The following is a 20922-nucleotide window of genomic DNA, read 5'->3' as shown; positions in this document are numbered from 1 at the left end:
AACGCTGACGATCAGACAGCCATGTGGCGATGCTGGGAACACACTTATCACCCCGGCACGGCAGGAGACATTCCAGGTGTCTCGTCTGCTGATTTCACTCTCCACTTGCGCAGGAAATGCGCAGCGCGCAGAGGAGAGGATTGGGCATGATTCTGGTTCACTCGCAAAAGCAAGTTCTCTCTCTCATGGGCAAAACCATGTGCACTGCAGGTGGGGCAGATGTAACACGTGCAGAGAGTTATAGTTCACAATAACTCATTGATGGTTTTATGCAGCAGTGGACCCCTTAGTTGTCAGGGGCCCCAGTGCAATGCACCTGCTGCACCAATGGGTAAAAACCGGAGCCGGACAAGACCCCGGAATGCCGGACCGGACATCAAACTTTGCAGTCTGGGTGCCCCATCCTGGGGGTGTCCTGTCTGGGAGGCTTCATGTGACAGCTGTCACCAGGGAGATGAGGAGGGAGAGTATAAGGCCCCCCTGTATAGTCCGGGTAGAACAGTCCGGACCACACAGACAGGCTGTAATCTCCCCTGACCCATATCCCTGGTGAAAACTATCACAGGGACCCCCCAGACAAGACACCCCCTGGACGGGACAACCCCCAGACACTACAAGCTCCGGAATGCAGAGTTTGATGTCTGCCGTTCCAGGGTCTTGTCCGGGTCCGGTTTTTACTTGGTCCCCAGACGCTGCACCTGCCCACTGAGCCATGTACTCCATCAAAAAGCAATAAGTCACACTTCCCCTCTTATATAAAGGCAGGTATTCAATGCGGCCGGTGAGGGGGTTAAACAGCGAGGATTGCAGAAAACCAGCGATCCTCGCTGTTTAACCCCCGCGCCGGCCGCTCGCTCTATTCAATGTTCTGGGGAAATTCTCGCCATCACAGGACAGCGAGAATTCCCCAAAACAGCGAGACCCGCGGCTAATGCAGCGAACCTGCTTTATTTAGCCGCGAGTCTCGCTGGTTCAGGAGCCGCATACGCCGATTCCCCCTCGCTCAAAAAATGGAGCGAAGGGGAAATTGGCGTATGAGGGGGCTGCGTTGAATACTGACGGGGTGAGTGGTGACAGCGAGGCCTCCCACTGGGGCCTCAGGTGTTTAAGATATAAAGGAATACTGAATTTTGTATTACTTGGATTACTCTCCCCCTCTCCCTCCCCCCATTATCTATTTTCTTTTTAATTTTATTATATCATTTCAAAAAAAAATTTAATGTTGGGGAAAAAAAAAACTAAATTCTTATTATTTAAATTCCTCTTACAAACTTATAACATAGACATACAGGAAACAGAGCGTTGTCCTTATCAGCCGGCTACAACAATAACCGTTATCTGTTGTGTCTAATGCTGCATCATTGTGTGAGAAACAACAGCGGTAGGTGTGGCCCCCAGGACAACACTGTGGGACCCTCTGCAATCTGGCTGGACCGATATGCAATATGTAGCACTTATCCCTGTGTATCAGAGCATATTCCCTATACTTGCCAGCAGGGCCCTCCATCCTCTGTCTGTTATTACCCAATCTTTATGTACTGTGCTGCTAGTACTGTTTTGTTTAGAGAGCAACGGGATCCGATGGGGCAAAAATATTTATCTATCTCTATATATTATTAATAATAATTATAATAATAATAAGGTGTTATACCTGAGAATATACCATTTGTACAGGGATGCAATTGGCAGGTCGACAATAAATTGGTTGCCAGTCCATACATAACTTATGCTGCCCATACATATGTGCGATCAGATATCCCATCGCATCTGATCGCATCAAGTGGTGCCCAGTGCAGCACCGATGTCGCATGCCATCCTGCGATGGACATCGGGTACTGGAGGGGTGGTGTGTCAGCTGTGTAGGTGGAACTGGAGCAGGGGACCATAGCGGTGGAGCTCAGGCGGCGGGACTTGTCAGCGGCAGCAGTTGACTTTGAAACACTGGGATGGCCCTCTGATTGGCTGAGGCCGCTGAGAGAGCGATCTCTCAGCCAATCAGCGGCCTCAAATTCAGGCGGCCGCTGATTGGCCGAGAGAACTCTCTCTCATCTGCTGCCACTGCCACGTCCCGCCGCCTGAAAGCTCCACGCTACACAACCGTCATGCATCCCCTGCTGCTGCTCAGTCCCTGCGGTCCCCAGCATTAAGTTACCGGCTCCCCGACAGCGCTCCGGTACCCATACCGGCCCCACTCCCCGAACCCGCCGCTGATTGCATTCCAGGAATCGCATGTGGTTAAAAATCACATGCGATTGCTTAAGCAGTTCGATAAATATTATGTGCAACTCATAATATCTATCGATGCGACATTCTACGGCGTGCCTGCGCATCGCGTCGAATGTCCCCTTCAAAATCTATGCAATCATTCGAGATGTGGCCGGAATTGAATGATTGCATGCAATATCTCACATATGTATGGGCAGCATTAGGTCGACATTGTCAAAAGGTTGACACATACAATTGGTCCACATGGAAAGGTTGACATAGTGGGCATAGAGAGAGAATGTAATACTGTAGCGAGGCACCGTGCCCAAAGCATGGCGAGTGAAGCGAGGGAACGCTGTACACTTCTAGGGTGTCCATGTTGACGTATGTTCACTTATACGTCAAATTTTGAAAACCTCATGTCGACTTTTTTATGTCGACCTTTTCCATGTCAACCTATAGCTTGTATCAATCTTTCAACCTTGTTGACCCAAACCTGGTCGACCTTTTTTAAGGTGTTGACTTTGCCTGTCGACCAATAGTGGTCAACCTCTTGACTGTCGACCCAAATTGGGTCAACCCTATGACCCATAGCCATATTTACATACTTCATGCACGGTTCAGCTCACAAGCTGATAGGGTAGAAAGAAAACATTTAATACATTTATTCTCTGAATGTTTCCGCGGAAAATGTATTTTAAAATATATATTTTTTTTATTAAGTCCAATTCCATGCTAGGAAATGGCAGTACGGATGGTGTAATGGTTAGCATTACCGCCTCACAGCACTGAGGTCATGGGTTCAATACCCACCATGGCTCTAACTGTGCGGAGTTTGTATATTCTCCCCGTACTTGCGTGGGTTTCCTCCGGGTACTCCGGTTTCCTCCCACAATCCAAAAATATACTGTTAGGTTAATTGGCTCCCCCCCCCAAAAAAAAAAATTAACCCTAGAATGTCTGTGTGTGCATGTACATGTGGTAGGGAACATAGATTGTAAGCTCCATTGGGGCAGGGACTGATGTGAATGGTCAAATATTCTCTGTAAAGCGCTGCGGAATCTGTGTGCGCTATATAAGAAACTGCTAATAAATAAATAAATAATAAATGTTCTCTATCACCATGGAGAGGCAGGAGCTATGAGCGAGTCGGACGCTAGGTGGCGCGCTTGCTACAGGAATGCAGGAGCAGCCGGGTAACTACAACAGTGATACAAAGTATCAGATACTGTATACAAATGTTCCAGTTCATATTCCTCGCCCGCAAACACGTGCATTGTATATTCAGCGCTGGAGACAATGAGGTGGGAGCTGCCCCCCTCCCCCCCTGATTGGACCATCATGGACTTTTATGCTGCTTTTATCCCTATTATTCTGGAATATGGAACAACAGGAGACACAGGTAGGAGCCAGAACTCATTGCACAGTGGCTACTACACAGAGTATACCCCATGCAGTGGATGAGCTACCCCCCCCCCCCCCACACACACACACAAGCTACCCCCCCCCCTCCCCACACACACACAAGCTGCCCACCCCCCGGCTCCTGCCCCTACAAGCGCCGGTGCCAGGCTCCGGGTGCCCAGTCTGATGCAGGAGATGAATGGAGGTGACGTGGGAGTGGGTGCCGCCCCCTGGTGCTTATATAGGGCTGTTCCACCCGAGCCAGTGGCACTGCAGGCAGGTGTCCTGCCACAGACATGAGTGGGATCGCAGCATGGAGCACTGTGCCATCCTGAATGCCACCCCTGCCAGGATGTGGGACCCCAACATGTCCAACGTGGTGAGGGAGAGGGGCAGGGGCAACAGCAGCCGGCTGGAGGAGTGTGGGGGGTCGGTGTCCGTGGCCTTCCCCCTGTCCATGATGATCACCGGGCTGGTGGGCAACTCGCTGGCCATGGTGCTGATCTCCAGGTCCTACAGGGAGAAGGAGAGCAAACGCAAGCACTCCTTCCTGCTGTGCATCGGCGCCCTGGCACTGACCGACCTCACCGGGCAGCTCCTCACCAGCCCCATCGTCATCTCCGTCTACCTGGCCAACCGCCAGTGGAGCAGGGTGGACCCCACCGGCCACCTCTGCCCCTTCTTTGGACTGTGCATGGCCATGTTTGGCCTGTGCCCACTCTTCATTAGCAGTGCCATGGCCATTGAGAGGACCCTGGCCATCAGGTCCCCCCACTGGTACTCCAGCAACATGAGGACCAAGGCCACCATCACGGTGCTGCTGTCCATCTGGGGGGCAGTGCTTGCCTTTGCCCTGATGCCCATGGTTGGGCTGGGGCAGTATACCCTGCAGTGGCCGGGCACCTGGTGCTTCATCAGTACAGATGACAGAACTTCTGGGAACATTGTCTTTGCTGCCACCTTTGCCTGCCTGGGGCTGCTGTCCCTGGGCACCACCCTCTCCTGCAACCTGGCAACCATCAGAGCCCTGGTGACCCGGTGCAAGAGCCGGGGGTCAGCCTCCAAGACCAGCAGGCATTGGGAGAGGATAACGATGGAGACCATGGTCCAGCTGATGGGCATCATGTGTGTGCTGTGTGCCTGCTGGTCACCCCTGCTGGTAGGCTGCTTTCTCACTTCCATCTGTATCTCTCTGGGGCGTGCTGGGACTTGTAGTTCTACAGCACCTGGAAAGCCACAGGTTGCATTCCTCTGTTTTGCATTGAGGGCACTTAGGAGGCATGACTCCATCTACGTGCCCTCCAAGGTCTGTGTCTGCCCACTGTGCATTCATATTACAGTCGCTAAGTGGGTGATCTACATGTGATTGCTACATGGTGCACTAATGAGCCATATACCAGCACTCAGCCCTGGGAGCGGGCAGCCTCTGGGGCTGGGGGAACAGGGGGGCATTGGACAGCCCAGATGTGCCACATTGCCAGTTACAGTAAGTCTTTCACTCTCTGTGTAGAGTTCATTAACCCAGCAGCCTGGCCCCTGACTGTCACTGCTGGTGTGTTACACTGCTTGGCAGCTGAGTGCCAGAAGTTGTGTAACTGTCCTACAGAGCTTGCACTTGTTTTCCTTATGATGCATGTTTAGGGCGTCTCACTAATTATTTTGGTACTGTATGTAAAAAAGTTATATTTATGTTGTCTGTAATGTAGCAAAGAACTTTACACTGTGTCACACGTTCATCTAGATCAGTGTTTCCACACTCAGTCCTTAATGCACAATTACAGTCCAGGTTTCAGTGATATCTACTGTATGCTTGAGCACAGATGGCTAAATCACAATAACTGAAAACATGGACTGTTACTGTGCCTTGGAGACCGTGGTCGGGAACCATTTTTGTATGTGTGTTTTATCTAGTAAGTGATGCTCTTCACTGGGGGTTATTCAGACCTGATCGCAAGGCAGCTTTATTCTCAAATGGACAAAACCATGCTGCACTGCACTGCAGGTGGGGCAGATGTAACATATGCAGCAATAATTACATTTGGGTGTTATTTTGTTTCTGTGCAGGGTAAATACTGGCTGCTTTATTTTTACAATGCAATTATGATTTCAGTTTCAACACTCCCCACCCAAATCTATCTCTTTCTGTACGTTACATCTGCCCCACCTGCGGTGCAGCATGGTTTTGCACATTCAAGAAAACAGCATGTATCAGGTCTGAATGAACCAAACTGTGAGGTAGTAAGTGCTAGCAAGTGTGTAAGTGTTAAAGGGGTCTGTGTACTAAGCCTTGGCGAGAAATAACATAGCAGCTAATTAGCACCTAACTGCCATGTTACAGGCTGGGTTTGAAAAATTATATTTAAGAACTGATTAGTTGGTAATTATCTCCATCCGTGGCTTAGTACAGTGGTTCTTGAGCTTGGTCTCAGAACCCCACACAGGTCAGGGTTTCCAGGTCACCCAGCAGGTGCACAGGTGCACTCATTACTCACTGACATGGTTTACAAGATCCACAGGTCGGGCTAATTATTTCACTTGCCATTCTGTGAGGAGACCTGGGAAACCTGCACTGTGTGGGGGCCTGAGGATAAAGTCTAATAACCTGTGGCTAGGTACATAGACCCCATTATTATCGAATTATAATATTGAGAAATGCCATAAATTAGTTGTGTGTATATTGAATAATCTCCCGGTACTCTGTAAGGGATGCAGTTAAAATCTCGGCGGTCGGGATCCCGGCGTTCGGGATCCCGGCGTTCAGAATCCCGACCCCGAAATCCCGACCGCCGAAATCCCGACACTTTCTCCCTCCGTGGGTGTCCACGACACCCCTGGAGGGAGAATAAATTAGCATGCCGAGCGTAGCGAGGCACCGGGCCCGCTGCGTGGCAAGCGCAGCGAGCCCGCAAGGGGGGGGGGGGGGCGATCCACGTCCCCCCCTTGTCTGGATTTCGGCGGTCGGGATTCCGGCGTCAGGATTTTGAACGCCGGGATTTCATACTGAATCCTTCTGTAAAACTTCAGTGTTAAATTGTTACACCCCTTCCACCAATGATTCCACCACCCCTTTCCTACCAACCATTCTACCAAGGGTTTCCAGATGTAACAGGTGCAGAGAGAGTTAGATTTGGGAGCGTTATTATGTTTCTGTGCAGGGTAAATACTGGCTGCTGTATTATTACACTGCTATTTAGATATCTAACAAATCTAACTCTCTCTGTACTGCTCTGAAAAAGAAGATTCAAACATGTGCTCGGTTAGTACTGCCTGCGCAGCGCCCAACTCCTCACCTGCCAGGGCAGTCTGTTGCTCCCCGAGCGATGCCACTATCTCTGCACACCTATCCGCAGGTCCAACGCTTTACAGTCAATGATTTCAATTTAGTAAATGATGAACAAATATGTCACTAGGGCCTTATTTTGGTTCATTCTTTCTGACAAAATCCTTCTTAGATGGGCAAAACCATGTGCACTGCAGGGGGGTATATGTAACATGTGCAGAGAGAATTAGATTTGGGTGGGGTTTTACTTCAAAGTGAGATCTATATTGCAGTGTAAAAATAAAGCAGTCAGTATTTACCCTGCACAGAAACAAAATAACTCACCCAAATCTAATTCTCTCTGCACATGTTACATCTGCCCCCCTGCAGTGCACATGGTTTTGTCCATCTAAGAAGGATTTTGTCAGAAAGAATGAACCAAAATAAGGCCCTTATTAACACTGTGCTGCAACATTCTTCTGTCGTTGTCATTCTTCACTAAAAGTTCCCCAGAAATACTGGGCCAGATGTACTAAGCCTTGAAAGTGATAAAGTGTAGAGAGAGGTAAAGCACCAGCCAATCAGCTACTAACTGCCATGGTACAGACGATGTTAGAAAAATGACAGTTAGGAGCTGGTTGGTTAGTACTTTAACACTGTCCACTCTGCGTAACGTGACATCACCGGCGGAGCACACATGCGCACTGCCCTGGAAGATCGGTGTCGGGCTTCCTGGAGCAACTTCTATTATATTGTAGGAACAGAATAAAACTAAACAATGAAATAGTTAAAAAAAGTATAAAGTGAACTAAAAATCCTAAATTTAATGTTCTTGATATGGCGATGGTGAATCGATAGTGAATCGATAGTGAATAGAGGATTGCAGCAGTGTAGGGAAGTTCCACTGGGAACGGAATCCCCTTTTTACAGTGATAAACTCTATTCATCGTACGTACACCCGCCAGCACTAATGTGATCAGTCATCATAACCCAACAGCCAGCAATGATCCCCATATAAGACCTGTCAGCATAGATACGTGCTGTCTTGTATAAAGTATCCTCGTTAAATCAGCCAACTCTCACCGTGCGGAACATAATCACCATTCATGAGACACGTTGCTAGGCGCGAGTACACAGACTGATAAGTCAGCTCATAGAATTAACCCCAGATTTGCAGAATGTCATTGTAAGCTGGGGACAACCTGGGGACAGATCTAGGTACATTGTAAACGTATGACAATTTGTGTAACCTGGGCACATTGTGACAAGTAGTGGACTCCCCAGGTGGCTGACAAGCGTGGCAGGGTGTACTGATTACAGCCTGCTACCAACTACTGCCATTAATATGTCCTTTTATGTTTTACAGAATAATTAAGGACAGAATGACTCAGTGGCGATAACAGCGATTCTGTAATATTTGTATAAGGATTTGAGTTAAAACTGGTATTGTTACAGATAATAGGCACATTTGGTTCCCACTGAACATAAATCAAAAGTGAGGTTAATGTCTGAACTGTTGAATGTTTCTTCAATCAAAATATATTAGAGTTACATAATTCGCTGTATGCTCACTAGAAATATGTTGAAATGTAATTAGATTAATATGGTAATTCACCATACACACTGGCCAATCCATCGGTCAGACGTAATCATTACAATAACCTGTCCCATGTCAAAGGAATCTTCCAAGTGTCTCAGGATATCTCCGCCATACTTAGGAGAGTCGGTAGATGTTCAATATGAGGGTGAAATGCGGTGGTTTAGGGAAGTGGATGTTCAGGTGCGGATAGGGACGGAAGTCATTTATGAATGTGGTGGAGGTCAGGCAGTTCAGGGACATCAGTGAGGTACGAGGCACGAGGCACACATACATATATTAAAATAATTTCTTGCAACACTAATTCCAGGAACTTTGCTTATCAGTAGTGAGCAGCTTTTCTGTAACTCAGAGCAGGTGGCTGCACCCAAAAGTTTCTGTATCCATAGTAACCAACCAATCAGACCGTTGCAGGACCCCACACAGCGCATGTTTTCCAGGTCTCCTCACCGAATCACAAATGAAATAATTAGCTCCACCTGTGGATCTTTTAAAGTGTGTCAGTCAGTAATGAGTGCACCTGTCGGGCGACCTGGAAAACGTGAACTGCGTGGGGTCCTGATGACCGAGTCTGAGAATCCCTAGTCTAAGCCGTACCACAAAACATGGTAGCAACATAACCCCCCTGTGGAAAGAGCTGGTATAAGGTGTACACGGACGCCAGGGCTGCATTAGATGTTTCGGTACTTGTGTATTTTGGCGGCGCCCATCGCATCGCATACCATAAGGCATACGATGGTATGCGATGCGACGCGATATCGCGCGATGCTGTACAATGTCATACAATTTTAAAATTGTATGACATTGTACATGGCATACAATGCCATACAATGCGATGCGACATGATTAAACATTGTATAAGCACCCTAATGGGTGCTTACAGTGTAAAATGCACCCCCACGCCACCCCCCCCCCCCCCACTATAAACGTGAACCCGAAGCGTGGCGAGCGGCGGCGGTACGCGTCCTTCGACCTTTTCATACCCCCCACTATCCACGTCGGCGCGGAGTTGAGAATAGAAAGTGTGGCGAGCGCAGCGAGCCCCGCGGATACCTGTAAAGCCCGCGAGGGGACTCCGATACCTCGCCACACTTTCTATTCTCAACTCCACGCCGACATGGATAGTGGGGATATGAAAAGGTCGGAGGACGCGTACTGCCGCCCCTCGCGGGCTCGCTGCGCTCGCCACGCTTCGGGTTCACATTTATAGTGGGGGGGGGGGTGGCGTGGGGGTGCATTTCACATTGTAAGCACCCATTAGGGTGCTTAAAAGCACCCTTTATGGTGCTTATACAATCTTTCATCGCATAGGGGGCAAAAATCACGTCGCATCGCATGGCATGCGATGCATGCCTTGCGATGCGACGCGATAAAAACATTGCGCGATGCACATCGGGGGCGCCGCTATAATACACAAGTACCGATGTTTCTACGGTTACTGCGGCTTTTCTTCGCAGTTACAGGTCCATCTAGAGCCCAGAACATGCAATGTTCCGATTACACATAATGTATATCTCACAGCTGGGACATATTTCCGAGCAGGGGATACAACATTCCGTGGTATTCCTGGAGGAATCGCTGCTATTAAATCATTCACTTTCTTACATACTTGTACCTCATAACTTATTCATGGGCTGTTATTGTGTCTGACGCTGAGGCGCAGTTCCTGGAACCAGAGAGTCTGCGTTCTGTATAAGACCTTTATGTCCCTTCCCCCTGGGTCCTGGTCACCACATAGCGACTCTCCCCGACAAAAACAACTGATCCTGTAAAAAGAGCTATTTACTAAAGGGGCGCAAATCATCTCACAGATAACGCCTTGGTAGAAATCAATAGGTCAGTACCAAAAGGTCTACATAAACATGGTGGACATTAACACAAGATCGACATGCATCGTCAAAAATTGTCAATACATGATATACAGGTCGATACATGAAAATGTCGACATGGGTTTTTAACATTTTCTTGGTGTTAATGCCGACACCTGAAAACGTTGGACCCCCAAATATGAAAAAATGAAAAATATAGGAAAAATTGTGAAAAACTTGAGTCGACCTATGCTGGGAGAGGAGAAGATAGAGGTTGTGTGCAGGGCGGGGAGGTAAGAGTTAGGGTTAGTATAGCGTTTCTGGTGCAAGTGCTCATACAAGGCAAGGGTGTTTTTTTAGGGGAGCAGAGGTGGATTTGGGGGTTCTGAACCAATTCGGAAATATTAGAGTTCCACATTTTGGGGACTTGTAGGAGTTATGGGGAAGTTCGGAAAGATCCATCCCTTTAATGGATTTGCAGCAGAACAATACAAGTACGGGGTTAGTGAAGTTTGTAAAACTCCAATATTTACTTAGGAAGTGATCTTGTGACGGGCAGAACTGTGATTGTCCTGAGGCCGCAGCGCTGGTTACAGGACTGCTGGGAAATATGTAAATACATTCCGATGACTGATGTCAGAGACTGATTTCCAGCTTAGCAAAGAATGCAGCTCACAGCGGCACGGGGACATTATCTGGGGACGTAGCTGCTGTATGGAGACATAAAGCAGGGGTCCCCCAAATAGTACAGCACAGAATGAGCGATAGTAAACAGTGCAACAGCGCAGCGCGTGCTTATTGTCACACTGACTTACTCGCATACTTCCAAATGTCCCTCCTTTGTCATTTCTGAGGACTTATGAATCTTTTTGCACCTCTGCTTTCCCCTGGGTCGGATCCAGTTATGGCTCTGGGGGAGGGACAGCACAGTCCAAAATTCAAATAGGGGACCTACACCACCCAACAGTAAATCAGTTTGGAATGGCAGTTGGTGCATACTTGCCTACTTTTGAAAACTAGTTTCAGGGAGATTATAGTTGGTAATAGAATTTGCAAAGTGCTCCATTGAGTGGGCTTGTCAAGTTCCATATATGGAGAGATTGTGAAAAGAGATTGTGAACGTGGCGCCTAGAAGCGTGGGTGTGTACTGCTACATCTGAGAGGGATCTTAAAAAATAACATATCCAAATGTAGATGAGCCCCAAAGAGCTACTGTACTTGCTAAAGAAAAGTGACTGATATGTGTCAGGGATTGTTCATCTATTGGGTTTTACACATGGTTATATATAAATGGCCACAAGACATACATGTAGCCATAGGGATCATTGTGTTTTATCACCAATGCTGGGAAATGACGCTGATGATTCAATGTAAATGTATCAGTCTCTCATACCTTTTTTCCCCCAAAATGTAACAGTGTAATGTGGGCAAGGTGAAAGGAGGGAGATTGCTAGACTAATGAGGGAGAGAGGGAGATTGCTGCTATGTCAGGGAGTCTCCTGCAGAATGCAAGAGGGGAGGTAACTATGATGTAACAGTGTAATGTTGGCTAGGTGACATGAGGGAGATTGCTAGACTAATGAGGAAGAGAGGGAGATTGCTGCTATGTCAGGGAGTCTCCTGCAGAATGCAGGGGGGGAGGTAACTATGATGTAACAGTGTAATATGGGCTAGGTGACATGAGGGAGATTGCTAGACTAATGCGGGAGAGAGGGAAATTGCTGCTATATCAGGGAGTCTCCTGCAGAATGCAGGAGGGGAGGCAACTATGGCGTAACAGTGTAATGTGGGCTAGGTGACATGAGGGAGATTGCTAGACTAATGCGGGAGAGAGGGAGATTGCTGCTATATCAGGGAGTCTCCTGCAGAATGCAGGAGGGGAGGTAACTATGATGTAACAGTGTAATGTGGGCTAGGTGACATGAGGGAGATTGCTAGACTAATGAGGGGGAGAGAGAGATTGCTGCTATGTTAGGGAGTCTCCTGCAGAATGCAGGAGGGGAGGTAACTATGATGTAACAGTGTAATGTGGGCTAGGTGTCATGAGGGAGATTGCTAGACTAATGAGGGAGAGAGGGAGATTGCTGCTATGTCAGGGAGTCTCCTGCAGAATGCAGGATGGGAGGTAACTATGATGTAACAGTGTAATGTGGGCTAGGTGACATGAGGGAGATTGCTAGACTAATGCGGGAGAGAGGGATATTGCTGCTATATCAGGGAGTCTCCTGCAGAATGCAGGAGGGGAGGCAACTAAGGTGTAACAGTGTAATGTGGGCTAGGTGACATGAGGGAGATTGCTAGACTAATGCGGGAGAGAGGGAGATTGCTGCTATGTCATGGAGTCTCCTGCAGAATGCAGGATGGGAGGTAGCTATGATGTAACAGTGTAATGTGGGCTAGGTGACATGAGGAGATTGCTAGACTAATGAGGTATAGAGGGAGATTGCTGCTATGTCAGGGAGTCCCCTGCAGAATGCAGGAGGGGAGGTAACTATGATGTAACAGTGTAATGTGGGCTAGGTGACATGAGGAGATTGATAGACTAATGAGGGATAGAGGGAGATTGCTGCTATGTCAGGGAGTCTCCTTCAGAATGCAGGAGGGGAGGTAACTATGATGTAACAGTGTAATGTGGGCTAGGTGACATGAGGGAGATTGCTAGACAAATCATGGAGAGAGGGAGATTGCTGCTATGTCAGGGAGTCTCCTGCAGAATGCAGGAGGGGAGGTAACTATGATATAAGTGTAATGTGGGCTAGGTGACATGAGGGAGATTGCTAGACTAATGAGGGAGAGAGGAAGATTGCTGCTATTTCAGGGAGTCTCCTGCAGAATGCAGGGGGGGAGGTAACTATGATGTAACAGTGTAGTGTGGGTTAGGTGACATGAGGGAGATTGCTAGACTAATGAGGGAGAGAGGAAGATTGCTGTAGGAGACTCCCTAAAATAACAGCAATCTTCCTCTCAGGAGAGTAGGCAACTATGAGTTGGTGTCAGTAGATGTGGCCAGTAGCGTCGAGAGGAGGGGACGGGTACTTTTTACCTGGGCCTGGGTCTACTGCATGTCAACATTTTTCATGTGTCTACCTTCTGCCTGTCGACAAATAGTGGTTAACCTAATGATCTACACATGTCTTTTAGGATAAGCCCTTTCCTACATATGTGCTGAACAGTCACCCCCCCCCCCCCCCCAGAACTTCCCACCCCCCAACTTCACCCACTGCAGGTACCGGTCCTGTTTCTTATCAGACATGGCTGTAGCGGTGCGGAGTGTAGCTGCGGGTATAAATGTATTTTCCTTTACACAGCATTTTATTATCCAGACACAAACCACGAAACGCGCAGCTTTTCCATTTACGAACCATTTGTAGTTTAGAGCCTGAGCAAGTGTCTCTTTGGGCAGATAAAATGTTTGTAGACAGTTTGAGAACAGCCATAAAACAGATCATCAGGAAGATCCCGAACCTTAGTGACCATTCAGCATATATTATACCGAGAGAGAGAGAGAGAGAGACAACAGTGACCAGACCTGACCGTGTGGCAGAGGCTTATCCTGTGTTTATGGTGAATGTGTTTCATTTGGTGCATCATTGGGGCGCATCTAGGGGGATATGTACCTACGGGGCCTCTAACTTGTGCAGCGGAGCTAGGATGGCAGCGGACATCACTGGGGAGATTTATCAAATCCCGGAGAGAGAAACTGGAGAGATATAAAAGGTCAGATATATATTAAAACTTGGCAAGAGATAAAGGGGAGGGAGATAAACTACCAGCCAACCAGCTCCTGCCTTTTTCAAATGTAGCCTGTAACATGGCAGTTACAACCTGATTGGCTGATTATTTTTATCTGCCCACTTTATCTCTCAGAGGCTGATATGTACTAAGCCCTGAAAAGTGATAAACTAGAAGAGAGTGATAAAGTAGTAACCAATATGCCCGCAACTGCCATTTTTTTCAAATGCAGCATGTAAGCTGTCAGTTAGGAGCTGATTGGTGGTTTATCACTCTCCATTTTATCACTTTTCAAGCTTAACACATCTGGTATCTAAGGCTTATCACATATACCCTCACAGAAAGTCATAGTTAGGAGTGACTTGTTGGCACCTAAACTCTGTCCCCCAAAGTACCAACCAGCTCCCAACTGCTGTGTTAAAGGCTGTGTTTGAAAAATGTCAGTTAGGAACTGATTGCTTGGTACTTTATCTCTCTCCACTTGACCCTTTCACACTGCCAGCAATATCCTGGGTTATTCCACGTAAACGCGCAGTAACTCGGGATATTGGGCAGTGTAAATCCCCCACTTCATGTAACCCAGGACCAGCGTCCCCCCCCCCCCCCCCCCAGCATTTTCACGCGTGTAACAAGCAGAGATGAACACGGGCTGTGTATGTGCCTTTACTGATATTATATTGCTAGGTCGGACCACCAGTTTGAACAGGGTCTTGTTGCACCCAGGACATACTAATGGACATTTCATGTCCCCTCTCGAGGAGAAACCTGTGCTAAGCTCAGGGGGGCGGGCACAGAGCTTGCATCATCAAGCACCGCCCCCATTGCAGGAAATACACCGATTCGCAGGTGTAAGTGGAGGGGGCGGGGCATGTGCTGAGCGATATTGCTGAGCGATCTACATTGCTGAGATCGCTGAGCAGTGTTGCCCCAGGTGTAGGCCCCTTTAGGGCATCAGCACAGCCGTATACACAGAACCCTTTGACTCTCTAGTAGTGATAGTGTCAGAGTTGTGATGCGGAGGAGGGTACGGCTTTAGGCAGAGGACAGACTCTACAGACTCTATGGCCATCTTTCTGGTTTGCGAATTCGCAGCAGCTTCCGATGTTTAAGATCTGCACATGTGCATAATTGCTTATGCGCGTGTGTAGGTTTTCACTGCATAGGTTCCGAGGTGCACGCTGCGCAGGAGGTGGCCAGGGGACGTTTGCACTAGCATTTCCTGGGCATACACAGACATATGTACAGAGAGACAGCTACCTACAGGGCCTGAATACAGAGATAGCCACCTATGGGGCCTGTTTACACAGACAGCCACCTACGCCCCGTATATATACAGAGACAGCCACCCTCGTTGTCAGAGCCTGGAGGGCAGACTGCACTAGACTAGAACATGTATACAGAGAATCACCTCACAAATAGGATAGGAATTATGTTTACAGTATGAGTCGTACAGCCTGTTATGGTGTATATATATATAATCCCCACAGGGACTGTTTGCTTTTAAACCTGATGCATGTCTTTAATTGAAGTAATTATTCTTCCAAATCTCCTCAATGAGGATAAAATCTCAAGTGCAACATTGTATCCCACGCAGATGGGGAATGATACATCTGGGAAGCGCAGTTCCCATATACTTTATGTTTACACAAAGTTCCGTCCTACAGAGCGATACATCACGTTTATGGTAGTGACAGCTATTACTGTGCCACGGGTCTTATATACTGGGGCGGTTACATGTAGTAAACGTACAAAGGAATTATCCTAAGATTTCAGAAATATGGTAAAAAAATGTCTCTCTCATGGCCCAGATGTATCAAGTTTTGAAAAGTGATGAAGTGGAGAGTGGTAAACAATCAGCCAACCAGCTCCTAACTGTCATTTCTCAAACCCAGTGCTTTATCACTCTCAATTGTATCACTTTTTGAAGCTTGATACATCTCACTGTGTACGGGTCTGATCGGATCCCGCCCGGTGGCCATACACCCAGAAGTCCAGGGACCAGAGCACATCACAAAGGACACTTCTTATCCTTTGTGATAGTAGTTGCATACGTCAGTATATATATATATATATATATATATATATATATATATATATATATATATATATATATATATATATATACCTCTACCAGTGAACGATTATTTTTGTACCATTTCTACTTTTTCAACAGATTTAAATAAAATTTAAATTAAAAACAATATAAATGGGAGTGTTCTAAAACTTTTGACCAAAAACAAATATATCACAAAAAAACGCATTATGCCTTCAGGCTTAGATCATAACCTATGTAACACGCAGAAGTCACGTACAACACATTTATTTATGAATGTATTTTCCTTTCATTTATTTTTTCCATTCATTTACTTTTATAGACCTATTTGTGTGACACACCCACCCAGCGCACACACGGCTGCACTGTGCATTGCTGGCTGGTGCTGGTATTTGTCTCCTGGCCGTTTTGGGCCCCTTCCAGCTTTTTTCCACATTTCCACGATCAGTGAGACGCATAGAGAAAGCCGATGAGTGGTAAACAGGCGTCACGATTGACCCCGCTGCAAGTTTTTTGCCAACATCAACGTCTGTTATATGTGTGCGTTGTACCCACAGGAATCCTGTTTATCAGAATACTTTCTGTAGTCATAGTGGCAAAATAGCCAAATTTTATTTTCATGAGGAATACAAGCCCCGGTGTCCTTTATGGGTGTGGTATAGGGGTCTGACAGTCGGGATCCCGACAGTCATTATCCCGACTGGCTGGACCCAGACAGCATGGTGAGCGCAACTAAGCCCCTTGCGGGCTCGCTACGTGAGCCACCTATTCTATTCTCCCTCTATGGGGGTGGTGGACCCCCACGAGGGAAAATAGCCGACGGCCGTCAGGAACCCGGCTGTCACGGCTGTCGGGTGAATGTCGGGACACCATCCGGCACCCATCCTTTATGCGTGAAGGGTTTGGAGTCTCTCACCTGAGCACATTAACCAACCATTGGCAAGAGGTTTTTGTGGTACACTGGCAGTGTTAGGGGCATGGAGACACCAGTTTGGGGATATAAGTTTATCTGATATTTCCTGACAGCCTAATATTATGTGACTGTCTACTCTCTCATGTAACATGACTATCTGATGTTCCAATGACTGTCAAACGTTCCACAACTGTCTAATTTTAACTGAATGTCTAATGTTTCATGACTGTCTAATGGTATGTGACTATCTCATGTTCCATGACTGTCTACATTTAAGTTAATGTCTATGGTTTCATGACTGTCTAATGGTATCTGACTGTCTAATGTTCCAATAAATTTTGGACCTATCCTCCAGATACCTCCTATCATTAATAACAACATAATGTATTTTATTATTCGCTATTGTTCTAGACTAGTCTTAAGGCCCGTCCGATGGAGAGGCGCAAGCTTGTACAATTCTCAAAAGTTTTGTAAAGTGAAAATGTTTTTCATTTAATAGACCCTTATAGGCCTTTAACCCCTTCGGTGGTATGGCCGGAAATCTCTCAGGCCTGAGAAATTTCCATGCATGGCACTGTAAAGAAAGGGTGCACCAGTGGTGCCTCCATTGGAGAACCACTGGCTCACCACTATTCCACCTGTCTCTGAACCCCCCCTCCCCCCCTTCCTCTGTTGCCGATCCTCCCAATCACCGATCCTCCCACGTCGCCACTCGGGGAGAATAAGGGCCGCTTGGGAAGGATCGTCCGTGCTTCTTGTTTCGGGGCATCCAAACACAAGAATGCCCGAACAAACAAACAGCTAAGCGCCCAAACACCCAAGCACTCCCTCCCCCAACCCCCAAGCGGCCCTGAACTTCTCCAAGTGGCCACGAACAGCAGCCCCTGTGTTGAGTATTTCTGGGGAAGGACAAATCTGTTCTGGTAGGTTTGTCCTGCCCCAGGAAAATCCACCACTCAAGGGGTTAAGAATTCACTTAAGGGAGTCTGTTTATTGTGTTGTATTCAGTGCCATCGAGAGCTACTTTTTACCCAGATACATTTCCTACAGTATTACCCACAATCTTCTTTTGTTTATCTCCTACCAGGTGATTATGCTAAAGATGATCTTCAATCATACCTCAGTCGAGCGTTGCGGCCGGAAGCTTGCAACGCAGAACTCAGAGCTACAGAGTGACTGTAACTTCTTCCTCACCGCAATCCGCCTGGCCTCCCTCAACCAGATACTGGACCCCTGGGTTTACCTGCTGCTCCGACAGATCCTACTCAAAAAGTTTTGCCAAGTAGCCAACGCAGTGTCCAATTGTTCCAACGACGGACACAAAGAGCAGGTCATCGTACTCACCACGGAATCCAGGAAACCAGAAATCCGGTCATAGGCCCAAATTTTTCTTTTCTTTCTTTTTACTGAGAGACCGTGCATGCTGGGAACTTGAGAGAGTTCAAAAAGAATAAAGAAAAAGTTTTAATGTGAAACGCGCCCAGCTGGGGCCCACGTTCCGGTGACGGAACATATCGCTGCTAAATGGATTCTATTTATCCTCCGTGCCAAATATCTAAAGTGTACATATTTATAAATAGACACAAGACTGAGATTTCTATGCATTACGCCTGTATATTGAAGGATTTCTCACGCAAGGATTGATAAAGGCTCCCGGTACACGAGGTGCATGTGATACGGGCGTCTAATGATTATGTATGATGGCGGAGCACTGTTCCCGCCACAAGTGTGCATGACAAAGCCTTATAATGGGCCTGTGCCGGGAAATAAATCAGTTTGTCAGACTCCGCTTCTGTGTACGGTGATTAATATACAGGGAAATTATATTTCCTATAAATACGGATTTTTGGGGTAGGAAAAATATATAAAAAATGTAGAGGGTTTCCAATATATACTGTGGGATATGGTGCCTAGGGCCAACCCTATATAGTCGTTATGCTTTATGTCAGCACATACACAAGGCCACTATGGTCAAAATCAGTGGCATAACTAGAGATTTTGCACCCACCTGCCAAAAAAGTTTCTGGTACCTTCCCCCATAGATTATTTATTTTAAAAAAATATTATTTAATTTAAAAAATGTACCTGCATGGTTGGCAGGGATTTTCTTGCTCGTTGTTAGGGGTTTTATGCTTGTTGCTAGGGGTTTCATGCTCGTTGCCAGGAACTTTTTGCTCATTGCTAGGGGACACATGCATGTTGCAAAGGGTTTCATAATCTTTGTCATGGGTTTCATGCCTGTTGCCAGGGGCTTATTTCTCATTGAAAGGGGTTACTTGCTCAAAGCTAGGGGCTTCTAGTCCATTGCCAGGGTGTACATGCTCATTGCCAGGTGTTACATGTTTGTTGCCTGGGGCTTCTTGCTCGTTGCCAGGGGTTTAATTCTCATTGCCAGGGATTACATGCATGTTGCCTGCTGTTACATGCTTGTTGCCAGGGGTATCATGTTCTTCACCAGGGATTGCATGCTTTATGCCTGTTGCCAAGGGCTTCTTGCTCATTGCCAGGGATTACATATTCATTGCTAGGGGCTACTCGCTCATTGCCAGGGGTTACATGCTCATCACCAGATGTTACATGTTTGTTGCCAGGGGTTTAATTTCATGCTTGTTGCCTGGGGTTTCATGCTCTTTGCCAGGAGTTCCTTGCAAGGGGGTTCTTGTTTATTACCAGGAGTTTCTTTCTTGTTGCCAGAAGTTTCTCGTTTGTTGCCAGGGGGTTATTGCTTGTTGCCATGGGTTACATGCTTGTTACCAGGGGCTTCTTGCTTGTTGCCATGGGTTTCATGCTTTTTGTCTGTGGTTTAGTGCTCACAGGTGTGCCAGCATTCCAGGAATTTGGCATGCCCAGGTAGCACTATACACGCTGCTCTTCCCTGACAGACCTCTAGCATCAGTCTCTTCCGAGGCAGTGGCCATTTTCGAAAGGGAACTATAATCAGATCTGCATAAAATGCTTAGAGTACGCCACTGGTCAAAATTTGTTGAAAGGGAGACAGTGCTTCTGGTCGACAGGTACAAAATGTCGACATGGTCAAAAATTGTCAGCATGGAATTGCTTGACACATATATGGTCAAAAAAGGTTTTGTGATTTTTTTCATGTTGGAAAAAGTAACCCGTGGTGTGTGCAGTGACGTTCCACGCCCGAAGTGTGGAGAACGAATGAGCCCCGCGAGGGTACTGTACACGTTTCCACTGACTGTTCTTAGATACAACTAAACATACAAAATGGCCCAAAAAAAACAAAAACGTATTTTTTTGACAACATTTTGTGCCTGTCAACTTTTAATGCATGTTGACCATACGGGGTGAATGTAATGAATGTCTGTCTAGACAGTTCAGATGTTCTATACAAGGAGCCGGTACTGGGACGTGCTGGGCCTGCCCCCACGTGGCACAGAACTGGGGGGCATGACGCGTAGCAGCACCACGGAGCACAGGTTCCCCCTCCCAGGCCTGTTCAGGATAATTATTCAGATGATTCATTATTTTCGGAATTGTTTTCACTGATTTCTGGTTCTGGATCTCGCAGTAACATTTAATAATTAACCAACACAGAAAGGAAAGCAACGGGTACAGGAAATGTGCGGGGACTCCTGATCCTCGCTGCAGGGGTCACAGATATTAGGCATCGCCAAAACTATTCTGTTTGTGTATTTCAAATGAACCATGGGCCTTATTCAGATCTGATCACAGTACACATTTGTTTGGAAAATGGGCAAAACCATGTGCACTGCAGGTGGGGCAGATGTAAGATGTATAGAGCGAGTTGTGTGAGTTATTTTGTTTCTGCGCAGGGTAAATACTGGCTGCATTATTTTTACACTGCAATTTAGATTTCAGTTTCAGCACACCCCACCCAAATTTAACTCTCTCTGCACATGTTACATCTGCCCCACCTGCAGTGCACATGGTTTTGCCCATTTTCCAAACAAATTTGTACTGAGCTCA

The 20922-nt window shown here is 47.0% G+C and overlaps 1 protein-coding gene across 1 annotated transcript; it reads left to right on the top strand.

Moving 5' to 3' along the window:
* Positions 1 to 3860: 3860 nt before the first annotated feature.
* On the top strand, positions 3861 to 18755 carry PTGER3 (prostaglandin E receptor 3). The gene is made up of 2 exons (XM_083157751.1): positions 3861 to 4768; positions 18059 to 18755. Exons 1-2 carry the CDS (start codon positions 3923 to 3925, stop codon positions 18347 to 18349), a joined length of 1137 nt encoding a protein of 378 aa, XP_083013877.1. The 5' UTR covers positions 3861 to 3922; the 3' UTR covers positions 18350 to 18755.
* Positions 18756 to 20922: the final 2167 nt, after the last annotated feature.

Source organism: Crinia signifera, chromosome 8, assembly GCF_055691185.1.
Source record: "Crinia signifera chromosome 8, ASM5569118v1, whole genome shotgun sequence".
Taxonomy (NCBI): Eukaryota; Metazoa; Chordata; class Amphibia; order Anura; family Myobatrachidae; genus Crinia; species Crinia signifera.
The sequence above is the reverse complement of the archived record's forward strand: the minus strand, read 5'-3'. Positions and strand labels throughout refer to the sequence as shown.

Coding starts and splice junctions, on each gene's coding strand:
- PTGER3 (XM_083157751.1), top strand. CDS start 3,923: ATGGAGCACTGTGCCATCCTGAATGCCACCCCTGCCAGGATGTGGGAC. Junction 4,769..18,058: donor CCTGCTGGTCACCCCTGCTG/GTAGGCTGCTTT, acceptor ATCTCCTACCAG/GTGATTATGCTAAAGATGAT.